The 19,407-nt window shown below is 36.3% G+C and overlaps 1 protein-coding gene across 2 annotated transcripts in view; it reads right to left on the bottom strand.

Moving 5' to 3' along the window:
• GMCL1 (germ cell-less 1, spermatogenesis associated) overlaps positions 1-19,407 on the bottom strand; it is a 56,384-nt gene that overhangs the window by 11,592 nt on the left and 25,385 nt on the right. For both annotated transcript variants that reach the window (XM_059942470.1, XM_059942469.1), the window contains 3 exons: positions 18,989-19,126; positions 8,179-8,248; positions 3,207-3,282 (listed from right to left, as the gene is read on the bottom strand). In XM_059942470.1, the coding sequence (XP_059798453.1) occupies positions 3,207-3,282; positions 8,179-8,248; positions 18,989-19,126 (284 nt within the window). The remainder of the gene's footprint in view (positions 1-3,206; positions 3,283-8,178; positions 8,249-18,988; positions 19,127-19,407) is intronic.

Raw genomic sequence — 19,407 nt, forward strand, 5'->3', positions numbered from 1 at the left:
GTGGAGCTTATACAGTGGATGAACAGAGGGGTTATCTATGGGTTAGAGAATACTTGGGAAGGAGGAGTTTGGGAATGAAAATCAAAGAGTTCAGCTGGGACCATTATATTTGAGAGGCTATTAGAATTCTAAGAAAGATGTCAAGTGAGTAGCTGGATACAGGAGTTAGGAATTGGTGTAAAGTCATGGGACTATATGAGATCACTTAGGAGTCAGCATAGAGAGCACAGATATGGAAGAAGTCCAAGTATTGAGCCTCCAGTCACACCAACATTTGTTGAGAAAGAGAAGGATCTAGCAAAGACTTAGAGGGAGCAGCCAACGAAGCAGGAAGAAAACCAGCGCAGTATGCTGTCCTGGAAGTCAAATGGAGAAAATCTCCATGGAGTGAGTGAACAGATGGGTCATGTTGCCAACAACTTTCGGAAGACTAAAAACTACTCGACTTGGTAATGTAGGAATCACTGGTGACAATGGCAGCGTTTCACTTGACTTTATCGGAGTAAATGAATTGGGAGTTGATACAGGCAACTTTTTTCAATGAGTTTTGCTTAAAAAGGGTGCAGAGAAATGGAGTGGAAGCTAGAGGGGAATGTGGGTCAGGGAATGGTTTAAGATGGGTGATGCTGTAGCATGTTAATATGCTAAATGAGAATGATACAGAAGAGAAAAACTGATGATGCAGGAGAGTGAGGTGATGACTGTAGGAGCAAACCTTTTGAACAAGTGAGAAGGGATGGGGTCCATTACAAGAGGAGGTGGACTAGGACAGAAGCAGACAGTTCATCCATTCTAGTAAAAGGAAAAGCACAGCACACGGCTGCAGATGCAGGGAGACTGGTAGTATTGTTGGTAGGAGGAGGCACAGATTCTCTTCCTACTGCTTTTATTTTCTGAATGAAGAAAGAAGCAAGGCCAATGGATAAGAATAAGGGTGGTAGCACTGCCCTTTTGAGAAGGTATGAGAGTTACTGCAGGAGTAGGAGGATAAATTCACTAGGGAAATGTAGGAGGATCACCATTTAGCACTAAAAACCTGCTTGAAGTTTACAGTTACAACATTCAAGTGAAACCTGCTGGGGTTTGTGTGGTGTTTTTCTTTAGTCACATTCATTTGTATGGAAGCACGCATGGAATGCATGGAAAGGTGGCATTTAACAAGAACTGGGGTTTTGCCTGGTGAATTTGACTGAGTGAAAAAGGGAAAAAGGAAGTTAAGAGTATAAGCCAGGGACCAATTTTTTTTTCACCTTGTATATTGTTTTTAATTAATTGTTATCTACAAAAGTTCCCAGCCTTAATTTTGCTCAATAACTTTTAAAAAATAAATTTATTTATGCATTTATTTGTTTGTTTATGTATTTATGTATTTATTTATTTTTGGCTGCATTGGGTCTTCGTTGCTGTGCACCAGCTTTCTCTAGTTGCGGCAAGCAGGGACTACTCTTCGCTGCAGTGCGTGGGCTTCTCACTGCAGTGGCTTCTCTTGTTGTGGAGCACGGGCTCTAGGTGCATGGGCTTCAGTAGCTGTGGTGTGTGCGGGCTCAGTAGTTGTGGTTCGCAGGCTCTAGAGCACAGGCTCAGTAGTTGTGGTGCATGGGCTTAGTTGCATTGCGGCATGTGGGATCTTCCCAGACCAGGGCTCGAACCCATGTCCCCTGCATTGGTAGGCGGATTCTTAACCACTGTGAAATCAGGGAAGCCCTGGTCAATAACTTTTTAAAATTAATTTTTATTGGAGTATAGTTGCTTTATAGTGTTGTGTTGGTTTCTACTGCACAGCAAAGTGAGTCAGCTATACGTATATATATATATCCCCTCTTTTTTGGATTTCCCTCCCATTTAGGTCAGCAAAGAGCATTCAGTAGAGTTCCCTGAGCTATACAGTAGGTTCTCATTATTTATCTATTTTATACATAGTATCAATAGTGTATATATGTCAATCCCAATCTCCCAATTCATCCCACCCCAGCCAGGGACCAATTTTAAGATGGAACATAAAATATAAGTCAAGTAAAGAAAGAAGTAGGGATGTGGTGAGAGGGTAATGGGGAAAAGATAGTAAGAACAATGTACTGTACATTCTAGTGGGGTTAAAAAGTTGTTGGGAGTCCAGGTACTAGAGGGAGAGTGCTAGAAAGATAACACGAGGTGGAGTCTGCAAGTGGTATGCTTAAAATGGAGATTTTGAAGAGGGTACGTGAATTAGTGATACAAAAATTGAGGATATGCTTATAGGAAATTGGTTCCTGAGGTACGGTAGAGCACTAGATCACGGAGGGAAGGAAGGTCAGGGAACAGATGCTAAAATCACCAAGACTGATAAGAAGAGTAGGGAGAAAGAAAGCCAGCAAGCCGAGCGAGTGATGGCCACAGTCAGAGTAGTGAGTGGTGTAGAAGTATTCGCTTCAAAGGAGCTGTGATTCAATGATGATGAGGGTGGAACAAGGTCTGGAAGCAACAATAAGGAGGACTAAGGAATAAATAAGATGCTATTCCTCTTTCATATTCTGCAATTATTAATGCAAACATAAAATAATGAAACTTTCAAAATTAAAGTTAAAATGAGGGACAGTCTGGGAGAAAAACAACCAAATGGTTATCTAAATTAGGCTGAATTTTTTTCAAAGATGAAAATTACAATTAGGGTAGAGTTTTTTAAAAAATGTAGTTGTCTCTTTAGTGGCTGTAAAATCAATTTAATGAGTCACTATCAGCTTTTTAAAAAAAATTAAGTAGAAATACATCTATAGGACACAGCAGCTGTAAGCATTGTTTTGTAATACTTTTGTTTCACTTATATGCATTTGTATTGGGTGCTAATGAAATACGTAATTTTTAATGTGGGTAGCAATCAAAAGCGTTTGAATGTCTTTGATCTAGGGTAACTGTAACAGAAAGAACTACTTTTAAGACTATGTAACAGCTCCCATTTAACGTCTTATTTATCTTTATTTCTGGTTTGCTGAGGGATCTTCTTATATCTCGTATCTAGACCCAGAAAGTTCAACAGTCTCAGGGAGGGCTGAATAATCAATCACCACTGAGTATATAACTCCTTGCCCAGGAGATCATGCTACAGAAACTAATCCACAAAAAAGCTCTTCTGAGGTATAACATGTATCATGATTGTTATTGAAAGTATAGTTTGCACTAATAGTACAACAATTTGTATAAGACTATTAAGAGTCACAACCCATACTTACTTCACCATCGTTGGCAAGCTTTCTACCACACCTCATGCTATTTCCCTCTAGTTCTTCTTTATTGATTTCTTGAGGCCTAGAAATATATATAAAACATGAAATCTCATGGAAAATAAGCAACTAATATTTGAAAAATAACTGAGTTAAAACAAGAGAAAAACTTTCTACTGGATTTAAAAATAAAATTTTGTAGTACAGATAAAAATCAAAATGCAATGATTAAATCTAGCCCATTACCTTTGCTAAATAAAAAATTTTTTAAATCTTTAGTGTTTCATTTATTGCCTTGACTTCTAGAATACTTTTACTAGGGCACAGTGAAACCAGAGAAGAGGGGAAAAAAATCTATGAGAAATTCTGCTTACTGAGAAAATAAAACACTTAAAAGTCTAACTACTAAGTAAAATTAAATTAAAATCTATTATTTAAGACGTGACTTGGTATCACCTACCATTTGATATTATTGTTTCGCACACAAGCCATTTTTTAAAGTAGTACAACTATACAAACTCAGTATTTAATAGAAAACAGCTGTAGAATTTTATCAATTAATCTTTATTTGGCCCTCTTACTTTAAAAACCTTAATCAACTAAGAGAAACACTGTTATTTCAAGATGTAATAATAAAATGACATTATTATTAGCTTAGAATTCCAAATGATAAAATACATTCATTCATATACAGCATTTATTAAGTACCTAGATACTGGGGCCATCATCATCATCATCATTATCTAATAAATATATTGAAACAAATACAATACATAAAAAATAATGAAATGTAAATAAAACTAATAAAACATATCCTTGACATCCAAGAGCTCAGTCTAGTAGGGAACTAGACATAAGTAATAATATAATAAGGTGGAGAGAACTGATGTTAAGAGCATGAAGAAGGCACAGATTTATTGCCTGGGATTAAGAGTGGGGATCATCACAGAGGAAGTATTATTTATGCCTGAGAGGGAGTTTTTTGGGGTAGACATCAGGGGTGAACTCTATGCAGAGGAAGGGCATTCCAGGTAGAAGGACTAGCAAAAAAGGACTGGAGCATGAAAGGGTACTAAATGTATGAAGAACTTAGTGCAGCTGGAGCCTAAAATGAGCATGAGAGGAGATAAAGCGAAAGGCATTTGGGACAGACTGTTGAAGGGCCCCACAGGCTACGTTCACAGGAGTTTCAAATTTTCCTGTAGATAAGAGCGAGTTCCCATGTATTTGTTCTGTTACTTTAAAATTTTTTCTTACGAAAACTTTCAAACATATAAAAGTAAATAGGGACTTCCTTGGTGGCACAGTGTTTAAGAATCCACCTGCCAATGCAGGGGACACAGGTTCGAGCTCTGGTTCGGGAAGATCCCACATGCTGTGGAGCAACTAATCCCATGAGCCATAACTACTGAGCCTGCACTCTAGAGCCCGTGAGCCACAACCACTGAGCCTACATGCCACAACTACTGAAGCCCACGCACCTAAAGCCTGTGCTCCGCAACAAGAGAAGCTACCGCAGTGAGAAGCCTGTGCACCCCAAGGAAGAGCAGCCCCCGCTCGCCGCAACTAGAGAAAGCCCATGCACGGCAATGAAGACCCAATGCAGCCAAAAATAAATAAATAAATAAATTTTAAAAATAATAAATAAATAAAAGCTTTGCTTAAAAAAAAAAAAAGTAAATAGTACAATGAGCCATATTTTCTCACCATCTAGGTTCAATAATCCTGTTTTAGTTTTACTCCCAACCCACTTCTCCCCACATCCCTCCCAGCTGATTGTTATTGAGACTGACCCTCCAGACATCATATCCTTTAATCTGTAAATATATATCACACATAAAGCAATAATCCCTAACTATCATCAAATGTCCCTGGTCTTATTTAAGCAGGGAAGTGAAATTATATTTCTACTTAGGAGACTAATCCTGTTGGCAATGTGGAAAAGCGTCTGGAAGAGAATTACCCTGGAGGGAGACTTTCCTAGATTATAACCTAGAGTCCAGGGAGTACACTGTGTTTCTCACTTTAGCAGCCCTACAGTAGCGAGCAGATGCTCAGTACGTGTGGAAGAGAGTGCTTCATTAGGGGCAATACAATCATATACTTGTGAAGGCAAGAAAGCCACTTATTCTAACTCAGTCTCTTAGGTGAGACTCTATATTAAACTCAAAAAGGATACAGATAAGAAAAATCTTGAAAAATAGAGAACATCCAACATTTAAAAACTGAATATACAAAAGAAGTAGGTAGGATGGTTTATAAAACATTTCATACATTACAAAACGCTTCAAATCTGAATTCCAGTAAATAATTAACTCTCGTTTTTTGGAGTGGTCTCTTATTTCTATTTCAACAATCTTACTGTATTTGTGCAAGATAAGTATGCTATGAATATATTTGGGAAAAGATGGGATATAAGTTACAAGTAAAGTAGAAACTAAGAACCCTGGATAATAATCTTGCAATCATTATTTTAAGTTTATAGAACCCTTTCACACACTCACTGTTTAGCTATAAACACAACTAGGCTATTATTTTAGTAAGTTCTTTAGTGTATAAAAATAAATGAAAAGAGATCGGGCAGAAAAATATTTAAATGTAAAACCTTTTTATATACTCACAGGTGGACTGTCTCTTCACACTGCCTATACCAAGGAGCTAGTATAAAGATCAAACAATAAATGTGGAAGTACTTCTCTGAACTGCAAAGCACTACACATTGAAAGAACAGATAATATGCTTTCTCTTAAAATGAAGACAGTACATAAATATTTTCTAGAGGGGTCATATGCTTTTGATGAAGGCACCTGTGTAACCAGATGGGTTACTTCACCTTACACTCAAGTCTTCAAAAAACCTATTACAGGGGACTTCCCTGGTGGTCCAGTGTCTAAGACTCCACGCTCCCAATGCAGGGGGACTGGGTTCGATCCCTGGTCAGGAAACTAGAGCCCGCATGCCACAACTAAAAGATCCCACGTGCTGCAACTAAAAGATCCCGTGTGCTGCACCTAAAGATCCCACGTGCTGCAACTAAGATCCGGTGCAGTCAAATAAATAAATAAATAAATAAATATTTTTAAAAAAGAACTTAAAAAAACAAAACAAAAAACCCCCTATTACATTAGTGAGAATCTGACAATACTGCCACAAATAGGAAAATTGGCTTTACCTATACATATACATGAAGATCATGCTTTATGAAAGCATTATTCCAGGTAATATTTCAATAGCTTAAAAGAATATCATAACACTAAGCGAAACAAAGCTTAAAAGAATATCATAACACTAAGTGAAACAAAGTATATGAATTATTCAGTTTTATTAATATAGCAAGTGACAATGCAAACATTCTGTTAATACTAACTGACCAAAAAGATAAATATTTATAATATTGATAGTTATAGAAATATAAGAATAAAAGTTGATTACATGATCTTTTCTCTAACAGCTCTTGATTTAAATAGTTACTGGTTTTTCAACATAATGAATACATTTAAAAATTCATAGCGAAATCCATACACCTGTGGTCAATTAATCAACAACAACGGAGGCAATAATATATTAATACAATGGAGAAAAGACAGTCTCTTCAACAAGTGGTGGTGGGAAAGCTGGACAGCTACATGTAAATCAATAATGAACACTCCCTCACACTATATACAAAAAAACTTCAAAATACTTTAAATACCTAAGTATAAGACATGACACCATAAAACTCCTAGAAAAGAACATAGGCAAAACATTCTCAGATATAAACTGTAGCAATATTTTCTTAGATTAGTCTCCCAAGGCAAAAGAAATATAAGCAAAAATGAACAAATGGGACCTGACCTAATCAAACTTAAAAGCTTTTGCACAGCAAAGGAAACTATAAACAAAATGAAAAGACAACCTAGGGAATGGGAGAAAATATTTGTAGATCATGTGACCTACAAGGGGTTAATATCCAAAATATACAAACATCTCATACAACTCAAAAAAACAAACCACCCAATCAAAAAATGGGCAGAAGACCTAAAGAGACATTTCTCCAAAGATGACATACAGATGGCCAACAGGCACATGGAAAGTTGCTCAACATCAATAATCATTAGAGAAATGCAAATCAAAACTACAATGAGATATCACCTCATACCAGTCAAAATGGGTATCATCAAAAAGTCTACAAATAATAAATCTGGAGAGGGTGTGGGGAAAAGGGAACCCTCCTACACTGTTGGTGGGAATGTAAATTGGTGCGGCCCCTATGGAAAACAGTGTGGAGATTCCTTAAAAAACTAAAATTAGAGCTACCATACCCAGCAATTCCACTCCTTGGCATATATCCCGAAAAGATGAAAACTCTAATTCAAAAAGATACATGCACCCCAATGTTCACAGCAGCACTATGTACAAGAGCCAAGACATCGAAGCAGCCCAAGGGCCCATCAATGGATGATTGGCTTAGGAAGATGTGGTATATTTATATACAATGGAATATGTATTACTCAGTCATAAAAAAGAATGAAATATTACCATTTGCAGCAACATGGATGGACCTAGAGAATATCATACTAAGTGAAGTAAGTCAAACAGAGAAAGACAATTATAGATATCACTTATATGTGGAATCTAAAAAAATAATACAAATGAATCTATATAAAAAACAGAAAAACTCACAGACAAAGAAAACAAACTTATGGTTACCAAAGGGGAAAGGGAGGGGTGGTGGGATAAATTAGGAGTATGAGATTAACAGATACAAACTACTATACATAAAACAGATAAGCAACAAGGATTTACTGTATAGCAAAGGGAACTATATTCAGTATCTTATAGTAACCTATAATTGAAAATAATCTGAAAAATATATATATATACAACTGAATCTCTTAGCTGTACACCTGAAACTAACACAGTATTGTAAATTAACTATATTTCAGTAAAAAAAAAAAGTTTTTTTGTTTTTTTTTAATGAACAATGCTGTACCATACTTACCCCACCTCACTGTCTTGTTCTGCCCGGAGCATAGCAAGCCACTGCTGTTTATACACAGAAGATAGCCATTCTAAAATGTAAAAATACATATAAGAATAATAAGAAATATGGAAAAACATAAAGGATTTAAAAATTTTAAGAAGTTGATAAAATTTTTACCATTTTAAAATTCAAGTTTAAAACAGCAATAAGTAAAGCTGGTAATTTATATTTTATAAATATGCTATAACAATATGGCTTAATGATTTTTAAAGTGGTAAATGTTATCTTCCTTTGCTTTAGGACAGACTCTACTTAGATCACATACATTTAAAACTTTAGTTAAAAGTATATTCTTGTATTTAATAATTTCCTTTTCATAGCTCATACTATTTTTCATTTGTGAGAAACATACCGAAAGTAATATTTTCAGTTTTTACAAAAACTTTAATAGAAAACTGAATGGATTGTTCCTATATTAAATTATCTAAAAACAATTAATCAGAAATATACCATCTCTAAATTAGATGAATTATGCAACTCAAGAAATAATTTTGACACGATTTAGATAACTATTATAATTTAAATTATTGTAAATGGAATAATTATAGATATTCTTCCCTTTAATAATAAGCATATAATTTTTCCACAAAATGAGACTGTGGAAGCTGAAATTTTAATTATTTTACATAAAAACATGGATTTATTAAAAATATAAGCAGAACTGGCTTAGCACCATATTTATTTTTCTGCTCTTATTTATTCCCAACTAAAAGGGTAGTTTTTCTAATTTTTAAGTTAAATGATTTCTCTACCTCTACCGAAAGGCAGGGGAAAAACCTTAGTGCAATTAAAATCCAGGTTTTCACTTCATAATTCTCTACCTAATAAAAGGTATCCAGATGACTTGCACTGATTTATTGGTGTCCTTCCTTAAAATTCTCTATAAATACACTTATGAGTGCTTCTTTCCCTAAAATAATATTGTTGCTATTATAAGGAATAACTGCTGAATATCTAGGCCACAAACAATTCATTTTCAGTAGGTAAAGACTAGCAGCAAAGTTTATGTGACTCAGTATACCTACACACATATTGTCCATCTTATTTGCAAGGTATCTGGATTTTAAAATTCTGTTTTACTGTATTTTATTTTTAAAAAAAGCTGATCCCTTCCCATTAAAATGATCTCTCAACTCACTACTGGTTATGCCTGTAGTTTGAAACTCACTGATCTAGAGATAGAATATGGCTTTTCATGATTCATTTATAAAAATGGAATGAAAGGGTTACACATTCATATTCTCAAATATCATATAAGCTATATCCCATGAAAATGTTTTAAAATTTAGTTTCAACAACTTTGAATAAACTGCTTTAAAACTAAAAGCATTTTTTTTTTGGCTGCGCCGCCTGGCTTGCAGGATCTTAGTTTCCTGACCAGAGATTGAACCTAGGCCTCGGCAGTGAAAGCACCGAATCCTAACCACTGGACTACCAGGGAATTCCCTGAAAGCCTTTTTTTTTTTTTTTTAATTTATGTTGCCATGTTTGTTTGTTTGTTTGTTTGTTTGTTTATTTATTTATTTATTTATTTATTTATGGCTGTGTTGGGTCTTCGTTTCTGTGTGAGGGCTTTCTCTAGTTGCGGCAAGTGGGGACCACTCTTCATCGCGGTGCGCGGGCCTCTCACTATCGTGGCCTCTCCCGTTGCGGAGCACAGGCTCCAGACGCGCAGGCTCAGCAATTGTGGCTCACGGGCTTAGTCGCTCCGCGGCATGTGGGATCTTCCCAGACCAGGGCTCGAACCCGTGTCCCCTGCATTGGCAGGCAGACTCTCAACCACTGCGCCACCAGGGAAGCCCCCTGAAAGCATTTTTAACAAGTTAAAAACGTGGGTACACATTTTTGTCCCTCCTTTCTTGCCTTAATCTAAAAGAGTAAAAAGTCAAACTAGAAATCTTTTTGGTCACTGGTAGTTCATCCAGTAGCAGCAGCCCCAAAATAAGTCACTAGAACCACTAGTTCAAATGCAATGTTGACAGTTGATACACAGGGGGAAATCTCTGATAAAATGAGATTGAAAAACATGGGATAAAAATAAGTGAAACAATTTGCCTTATACAGAGTTTTTAATATGATTATATGCAGACATATCTCCCAAAACACAGATACACTAGGCAGAGTTTGCCAGAATCCTTTTTGGCAGAGTTAGTGTTCAATGAAAAGATTCTGAAAAAGTGCCTTCAAGAAACTTCCACTCAGTAAAAACAAATTTAAGCACTTTTAAACTTTATCAGACCAAAATACAAAACAAAAACTCAGAACGGGCACATCAAAGTAGCATTTGACAGTGCTATAAATCAGCAGCTGCAGATCTAATCGACAGCAGTTTTGAATGTAAACACAGTACTTTTCTAATAGAATAAATGAGATAAGTCAGAATGAATTTATTTAGATCATGTCTCTTGTCTTATACAAAGGATATGGGGAAGGGGGTCTCCAAAAGTATACTATTTGAAAATCTAAATGTCTTAGATTTACAAAACTTTAAAACACAAACAGGAAGATAAGATATGCCCCGAATTTGCCTAGTTTTACTGTTTAAATGAAGGAAACAGTGTATATTCAGGTATATACACATACAAAAATCTACTCACAACCAGTAAAGCATATAGCAAAAAACAGCCTACAGGTTGAATGTTATATGAAACACGTTAAGTCAGAATTAGATCATGAAGGTGAAGGACAGTCTACATAATAAAAAATTCCTATCTGGATAAAAGAATATTTTGTACAGAGCATCTAGGTATATTAGTATAAAATTATGGAGAAGCTCGTCTCAAAGATCTTCATGTATAATAACCTAAAAATCTAGTTCCAAAAGATGACAAATTTATTCTACTGAGTACAGTATTTCTCAATAAAACTAATTACATGAATTTATATACCTTTTCATTTTAAGCAACTTATTTTCATAAAATTCATACTGCTTTAACAATTATCATCTCTATTGAATTTACAAAACTATTAAGCATTAAGTTTCCCCATTATTCCCACAACAGTAATTCCTGATATAAAAAGTTACAAGAATACCCATTTTCTTGCCCACAATACAAAGTAAGGGAATAAATCTATTTCATTACTTTGTTATCAAAAGCCAAAAAATTAAACATATTCAAAAGAATGGTGATTCAAAGTTACTGCTTAAGTTTCTGCAATTGGATATGCAAACTTGAAGAGATTAAACATAGTGGATTTCTTTTAAGTAAGATGTAACCAAAAAAAATAAGGGCTTTAGAACAGGAAAGACTTGGGGTTGCATTTGAGCTCTGCTTCTCACTAGCTGTATGACAGGATAGTAATACTTCACTTCAACTATAAAATGGGAACAACTGCCTTGATAATTTCAAAGATTATGTTACATAATAGGTGTTAAATGTATAATCTGGCATATTACCTGGGACACTGTGAAGAATCTACACATATTTGTTTACTTTTCCTCCTCCCCTTTAAGGTTCTTAGGTTAGGAGCTACAACCTAAACTTATCTGATAGAGTAAATACAGTAATAGGCCATATGTAAGTTAGTATGTTTCAGAAAATGATTTTAGTTCACACAAACTGAGTGCCTACTACCTGTCAAGCACTGTACTATGTACCTGAGAGGAAAAGATGAAAAACATACAGTCCAACCAGGACACAGATATATTCTGTACTACAGTAATCTAGAAAGAGATGATGATGTCTTAACAAGGAAGTGGTAGCAGGCAAAAAAATGAGGTGAGTTTGAGAATTATCTAGGGAAAAAATCTATAGGACATGGTGAATGGATGTGGAGGAAAAGAGTTTGAGGAGGACAGGATGACTTGCAGGATTCTGCCATTTTTATGAGGCTGGGTGGGTTATTAATGTTGATGACTGATAAGCGAACATGGGAAGAAAAAAGAACGCAGGGACTAGAGCTGGAGGGGAAAGATATAAGTACTGCTTTGTTTTTTTTTAAAAGAATTTATGTATTTATTTATTATTTATTTTTGGCTGTGTTGGGTCTTCATTGCTGCATGTGGGCTTTCTCTAGTTGCGGCGAGCGGGGGCTACTCTTTGTTGCGGTGCGCAGGCTTCTCATTGCGGTGGCTTCTCCTGTTGCGGAGCACGGGCTCTAGGTGCACAGGCTTCAGTAGTTGTGGCACACGGGACTCAGCAGTTGTGGCTCGGGGGTTGTACAGCGCAGGCTCAGTAGTTGTGGCACACGGGCTTAGTTGCTCCGCGGCATGCAGGGTCTTCCCCGACCAGGGCTCGATCCCGTGTCCCCTGCATTGGCAGGCGGCTTCTTAACCACTACGCCACCAGGGAGGCCCATAAGTACTGTTTTGAATAGATGAACTGAAGCAATTTACAGATGGCTAGTAACAGCTGGATATTCAAGTATGAAACCCAGGGGAGAGGTCAGAACTAGAATCTTTCAGTAAGTCATATGAATGAAGGAAATCACTCTGGGACACTATACAGAATGAAAAGATCAATGATGCACTAAGGGCACCCTCAGGAAGTTAAGAGGTGGGCAGAGTAAGAGAAGCTTACAAAAGAAAAAGAGAAGGAATGGTCAGAGAGACAGGAAAAGAATCAGGAGAGTACAGTATTTCTAAACTAAGGTAGTACTGTAAGAATTTCAAGAAAAAAACTAACAAACCATGATATAAAATGCTAGAGAAGTTAAAATAAGACTAACATGAGGCCACTAGATTTTACAAACAGGACAAACCTAACTTTTGCTAGAAAGTTTCAGTGAAATAGTGGGGCCAAAGACAGACTGAAGTGGGTTGAGGAATGACTGAAAGGTAAGGAGATGGAGACAGCAACTCTGAAGAAGGTGATTATAAGGGACAGGAGCAGTTACCATGAAGGGGACTCAGGGTCAAGACCGGGGGCCGAGGCGCAGGGGGAGGGAGGGATTTGTTTTGTTTTTTAATAAGAGATTTGACCACACTTATAAGCTGAGGGAGAACAGGAGGGGGTTGAAGATACAGATTATTAAATGACAGTGCAAAATTCCATAATAAACAGGAAGTGATAGGATTATGAACACAGTAGAAGGTTGGCTTGAACAGGGAGGGAGCACCTCAACCTCTGGGACAGGACAGGAAGGACAGGTGAAGAAGCCCAGGAATCTAAACAAATTTTTGCCTGATTACCTTGGAAAAATTTATAAATTTTTTTTTTTTTAAGAAGGGAATTTTTTTTTAAATATTTATTTATTTATTTATGGCTGTGTTGGGTCTTCGTTTCTGTACAAGGGCTTTCTCTAGTTGTGGCAAGCGGGGGCCACTCTTCATCGTGGTGCGCAGGCCTCTCACTATCGCGGCCTCTCTTGTTGTGGAGCACGGGTTCCAGTCGCGCAGGCTCAGTAATTGTGGCTCACGGGCCCAGTCGCTCCGCAGCATGTGGGATCTTCCCAGACCAGGGCTCGAACCCATGTCCCCTGCACTGGCAGGCAGACTCTCAACCACTGCGCCACCAGGGAAGCCCTTATAAATTTATATAAAATTTATATAAAAATTTAAAGGAGAATTTATATAAAAAAATAGAAGGAAAGTTCCCATACTGACAGCGAGGTTATTGGAGAGGAAGCTTGAACAGAGTGCCAGAGGTTTGATATATAATTCCTGAAGCAAATGAAAAAGAGGAATGACCAAGTAAAAGTAGTATATAAGGAGTCCCAAGGTCCAGGCTTAGCACTGAAATATGAGTTTGCAGTGGCACCAATACAAAAGTTATAGAATGCTCTGGAGCAGTACTCAGCACAGAGTAGAGGGTATAGAAACAAAGAAGGTTTAATTTAGTTTTAGAATTTTGTAAAGTAGAAGGACAAAGAGTTGAAAGCAACTGTGAAAGAGAGTGGTCCATATGATCTAACATGAAATCCAGGCCTGAAAGGAAGAAAAGGCAGGAGGTTTGGAAGACTGGCAGAAAATGGAGGGCTTAAAACGGACTGGAGGGCTTCCCTGGTAGTGCAGTGGTTAAGAATCCGCCTGCCAATGCAGGGGACACGGCTTTGAGCCCTGGTCGGGGAAGATCCCACATGCAGCGGAGCAACTAAGCCTGTGCGCCACAACTACTGAGCCTGCACTCTAGAGCCTGCACGACACAACTACTGAAGACCGCACGCCTAGAGCCTGTGCTCTACAAGAGAAGCCACCGCAATGAGAAGCCCCTGTACTGCAATGAAGAGTAGCCCCTGCTTACCGCAACTAGAGAAAGCCCACGCGCAGCAACAAAGACCCAACTCAGCCAAAAATAAATAAATTTATTTATTTATTTATTTATTTTTTAAACATCTTTATTGGAGTATAATTGCTTTACAATGGTGTGTTAGTTTCTGCTTTATAACAAAGTGAATCAGTTATACATATACATATGTTCCCATATCTCTTCCCTCTTGCATTTCCCTCCCTCCCGCCCTCCCTATCCCACACCTCTAGGTGGTCACAAAGCACAGAGCTGATCTCCCTGTGCTATGCGGTTGCTTCCCACTAGCTATCTATTTTACGTTTGGTAATGTATATATGTCCATGCCACTCTCTCTCTTTGTCACATCTTACCCTTCCCCCTCCCCATATCCTGAAGTCCATTCTCTAGTAGGTCTGTGTCTTTATTCCCGTCTTGCCACTAGGTTCTTCATGACATTTTTTTTTTCCCCTTAGATTCCATATATATGTGTTAGCATACTGTATTTGTTTTTTTCTTTCTGACTTACTTCACTCTGTCTGACAGACTCTAGGTCCATCCACCTCACTACAAATAACTCAATTTCGTTTCTTTTTATGGCTGAGTAATATTCCATTGTATATATGTGCCACATCTTCTTTATCCATTCATCCGATGATGGACACTAGGTTGCTTCCATGTCCTGGCTATTGTAAATGGAGCTGCAATGAACATTGTGGTACATGACTCTTTTTGAATTATGGTTTTCTCAGGGTATATGCCCAGTAGTGGGATTGCTGGGTCATATGGTAATTCTATTTTTAGTTTTTTAAGGAACCTCCATACTGTTCTCCATTGTGGCAGTATCAATTTACATTCCCTCCAACAGTGCAAGAGTGTTCCCTTTTCTCCACACCCTCTCCAGCATTTACTGTTTCTAGATTTTTTGATGATGGCCATTCTGACTGGTGTGAGATGATATCTCATTGTAGTTTGGATTTGCATTTCTCTAATGATTAATGATGTTGAGCATTCTTTCATGTGTTTGTTGGCAATCTGTATATCTTCTTTGGAGAAATGTCTGTTTAGGTCTTCTGCCCATTTTTGGATTGGGTTGTTTGTTTTTTTGTTATTGAGCTGCATGAGCTGCTTGTAAATCTTGGAGATTAATCCTTTGTCAGTTGCTTCATTTGCAAATATTTTCTCCCATTCTGAGGGTTGTCTTTTGGTCTTGTTTATGGTTTCCTTTGCTGTGCAAAAGCTTTTAAGTTTCATTAGGTCCCATTTGTTTATTTTTGTTTTTATTTCCATTTCTCCAGGAGCTGGCTCAAAAAGGATCTTGCTGTGATTTATGTCATACAGTGTTCTGCCTATGTTTTCCTCTAAGAGTTTGATAGTGTCTGGCCCTACATTTAGGTCTTTAATCCATTTTGAGTTTATTTTTGTGTATGGTGTTAGGGAGTGTTCTAATTTCATACTTTTACATGTACCTGTCCAGTTTTCCCAGCACCACTTATTGAAGAGGCTGTCTTTTCTCCATTGTATATTCTTGCCTCCTTTATCAAAGATAAGGTGACCATGTGTGCGTGGGTTTATCTCTGGGCTTTCTATCCTGTTCCATTGATCTATGTTTCTGTTTTTGTGCCAGTACCAAACTGTCTTGATTACTGTAGCTTTGTAGTATAGTCTGAAGTCAGGGAGCCTGATTCCTCCAGCTCCATTTTTCGTTCTCAAGCTTGCTTTGGCTATTCGGGGTCTTTTGTGTTTCCATACAAATTGTGAAATTTTTTGTTCTAGTTCTGTGAAAAATGCCAGTGGTAGTTTGATAGGGATTGCACTGAATCTGTAGATTGCTTTGGGTAGTAGAGTCATTTTCACAATGTTGATTCTTCCAATCCAAGAACATGGTATATCTCTCCATCTATTTGTATCATCTCTAATTTCTTTCATCAGTGTCTTATAATTTTCTGCATACAGGTCTTTTGTCTCCTTAGGTAGGTTTATTCCTAGATATTTTATTCTTTTTGTTGCAATGGTAAATGGGAGTGTATGAGAAGCCCACGTACCACAATGAAGAGTAGCCCCCGCTTACCGCAACTAGAGAAAGCCCACGCGCAGCAACAAAGACCCAACTCAGCCAAAAATAAATAAATAAATAAACAAATAAATTTATTTATTTAAAAAAACGGATTGGAAAGCAAACAACAGTGTAAAAGGAATGAGACTATGAACATGCTAGAAGGTTATAGCTTGCAAACTACTGGATTTCTCATGCTGAGAAATTCTGGGTTACAACTAGGTTCATAGATGGCAAGTGCTTAATGATCAGCAAAGATAAATGTTACAGGAGTTGAGGTCAAATTACTAGGAGGCTAGGGTACTTAATGGAATGATAATATGGACACATTATGTTACTGAACAGAGGTAGAGAGGCAGACAGAAATTAAGTGCCCAAGTCTTAATGAATGTGGAAGAATGACTAGGGATCAGAAGAGAAAGAATAGAGGGTGAGTTGGATCATATGCAACAATGATTTGGAAAGGGCACTGAGGGGGCTGGGCCCATTACTATCTGGCCTCCTAACCCTTTATTAGCAGGGTGTCTTAAGAGACAGAAAGTCCTCTACAGAGGGAAAATAGTCTCTTCTGGGAGAGCGAAATAAATGGAGAGAAGAGATGGAAGACATGAGAGGACATAAGAGAAAGGTCAGGGAGGAATGGCAACAAGAGAGGTCAGAGGTATCAAAGGGAAGGGAAGTATGACAATGAAAGCATGGAATGAAACACACATAATGATCTGATCTAATGTAAATCTAATTCCATGATATAATGGAATCAACTGTGCTTGACAGAGTTAAATCCTAAAATACAATGCTTCTATACAAAATCCTGATTTAATTTGGAATTAAACATATTTCTATTAAAATTTTAATTTTAATTTAATTTTTTCTATTTTAATTTCTATTTGAATTTAATCCTGACCTAAAGATGATCAAAATGTATGCATTAAAATTCCCCAGATTACTGAATGCATAACTTTGCATAATGTTAACACGTGTTCGGCACTATTTCTGAAAAATGATCAGTCAATTTTAGCTAAGTGATTGAAATTATTTTCATTTATTTCAAATCTAGGATACATTCCTATTGAGAGCATTTACCAACGTACCTTAAAAATGTGAGCTATGTGGCCACTTTCTGCCCTCTCACAAACAGCATGGGATATAATTTTAATTTATACTCTGCTTTTGAAATGATAACTTTAATTTGGATATATAGGAAAAACTATTTGTCCATTTATATTCTAAAAGGAAAAAAAAAAATGCCCTCTACTGTAATTTTAGGTCAGGAAAAAAAATGGCTGAAATCTGGTCAGAAATTTAGGATATAAATTCTTTTTAATTTTATACTAAATAAAATATTTCAGACTAGAAATACTTGTACCCATTTGCATTCCAAAAATATAAAGCTTATCCACTTGCGTCACAGAAAACACCTAAATTAAACTACTTTAGAACAGACTTTATTTTTTAACCTCTTTCAAAATTCATTTCTAGAGAGCCTTAAAAGCAAGTATGATTAGAGTGGGAGTATGTAATAGGCCTTGGCATCTAATATTACACCATTGCTAGGGTCTGGTGTATAACACATACTAAAACTATTACAGAACTGCTATACTATAGGGGAACATAACCTTCAAGAGAAACTGTGACTTAAAAAACAAACAAACAAACAAACAAACAACAAAAAACCCCCAGACCCACGACCCACACAAATGTAATACAAATGATTTATACAAAATTAACCAAAAAACCACTGTCTATAAACCTGCCTAGAGTGATTTTATAAAAACTGCATTATTTTAAAACTACCAGAAATGTTAACTCTGGGTTTGTTTTCCATTCAATACTTTTGTAAATAAATTACAGATTTCAGTAACAATTTAAATCTATAAACACACAGCTATATTAAAAACTGAGGTGTCAAAAAAATTACAATTTTCAGACAAATCTATACAAATTTACAAGTCAATCTTCAAACAAATTCTATTTTGTTTCTTAAATGCAAATATAGTACTAAACTTAATCCTACACAAGCACTAGATACTTAACTTAAAAAATTAAATCAGTAATTGTTTCAAAATTTTAAAATTTTAATTGGCAAAGATATTACATTTGCTTTGACACAAAGTCTTAAGTAGGATAAGAAAAAAAAAACAGAAAATAGCAAATTTAAGGAGTATTAATAGAAAAAGCAGTTGACCTCTAAATAGTACTTCAAAAGTCTTTTTTATTTTATTTAATTAATTTATTTTTTTTCAAAAGTCTTTTGAAAGTCTAGTCCAAAATAGCGTACTGGTTAAGCAGATTAAAGAACACACACATTATAGAATACTATATAGCCATTTAAATGTTCTGAAGAGTATTTAATGATATAGGAAAATACTCACAATATATAATGTGAACACAGAAAATTATCTATATGGTATGATTCTGCTTTGGTATAAAAATGTATACCTTATTGGAATTAAGGATAATTTCTATTTTCCTCATTATTTTTTTCTATGATATTACTATTATAATCAGAAAGATATTACTTAAAATCATAATTTCATCATGTTCTTACCTGAAGGTACTAGAGAATCTTGTTCGATAATTCTCGCAGAGGCCAAATCACTGATAATATACTGTAACCTTAAATGTCTGAATACTGACACAAATGGTTTTCCTTGCTCAGTTTCAAGGAAGGTCATACCTTCAAAATCTGTAAAAGAAAACAAAAAGACAGCTTAAATTAAATACCCATTCTTTTCAAATCAATTTATTTATTCCTACATGTTTTTATGGGCAGGGACACACACACACACACACACACACACAAACGTCTATTAGAATACAAATACGCTAGTTTCAAAGTTTTCAAGGATTTCATAAACTTTGGGTGTGTGGATAAAAAACTTGGGGAGATTTAGAAAAAAGCCCCAGGAAATTAACTTTGGTCCTAATTAGACCCTTGGGCTGGGAATTCAATTGACACCTTTCTGG

Source organism: Balaenoptera ricei, chromosome 13 (assembly GCF_028023285.1).
Source record: "Balaenoptera ricei isolate mBalRic1 chromosome 13, mBalRic1.hap2, whole genome shotgun sequence".
Classification (NCBI taxonomy): Eukaryota; Metazoa; Chordata; class Mammalia; order Artiodactyla; family Balaenopteridae; genus Balaenoptera; species Balaenoptera ricei.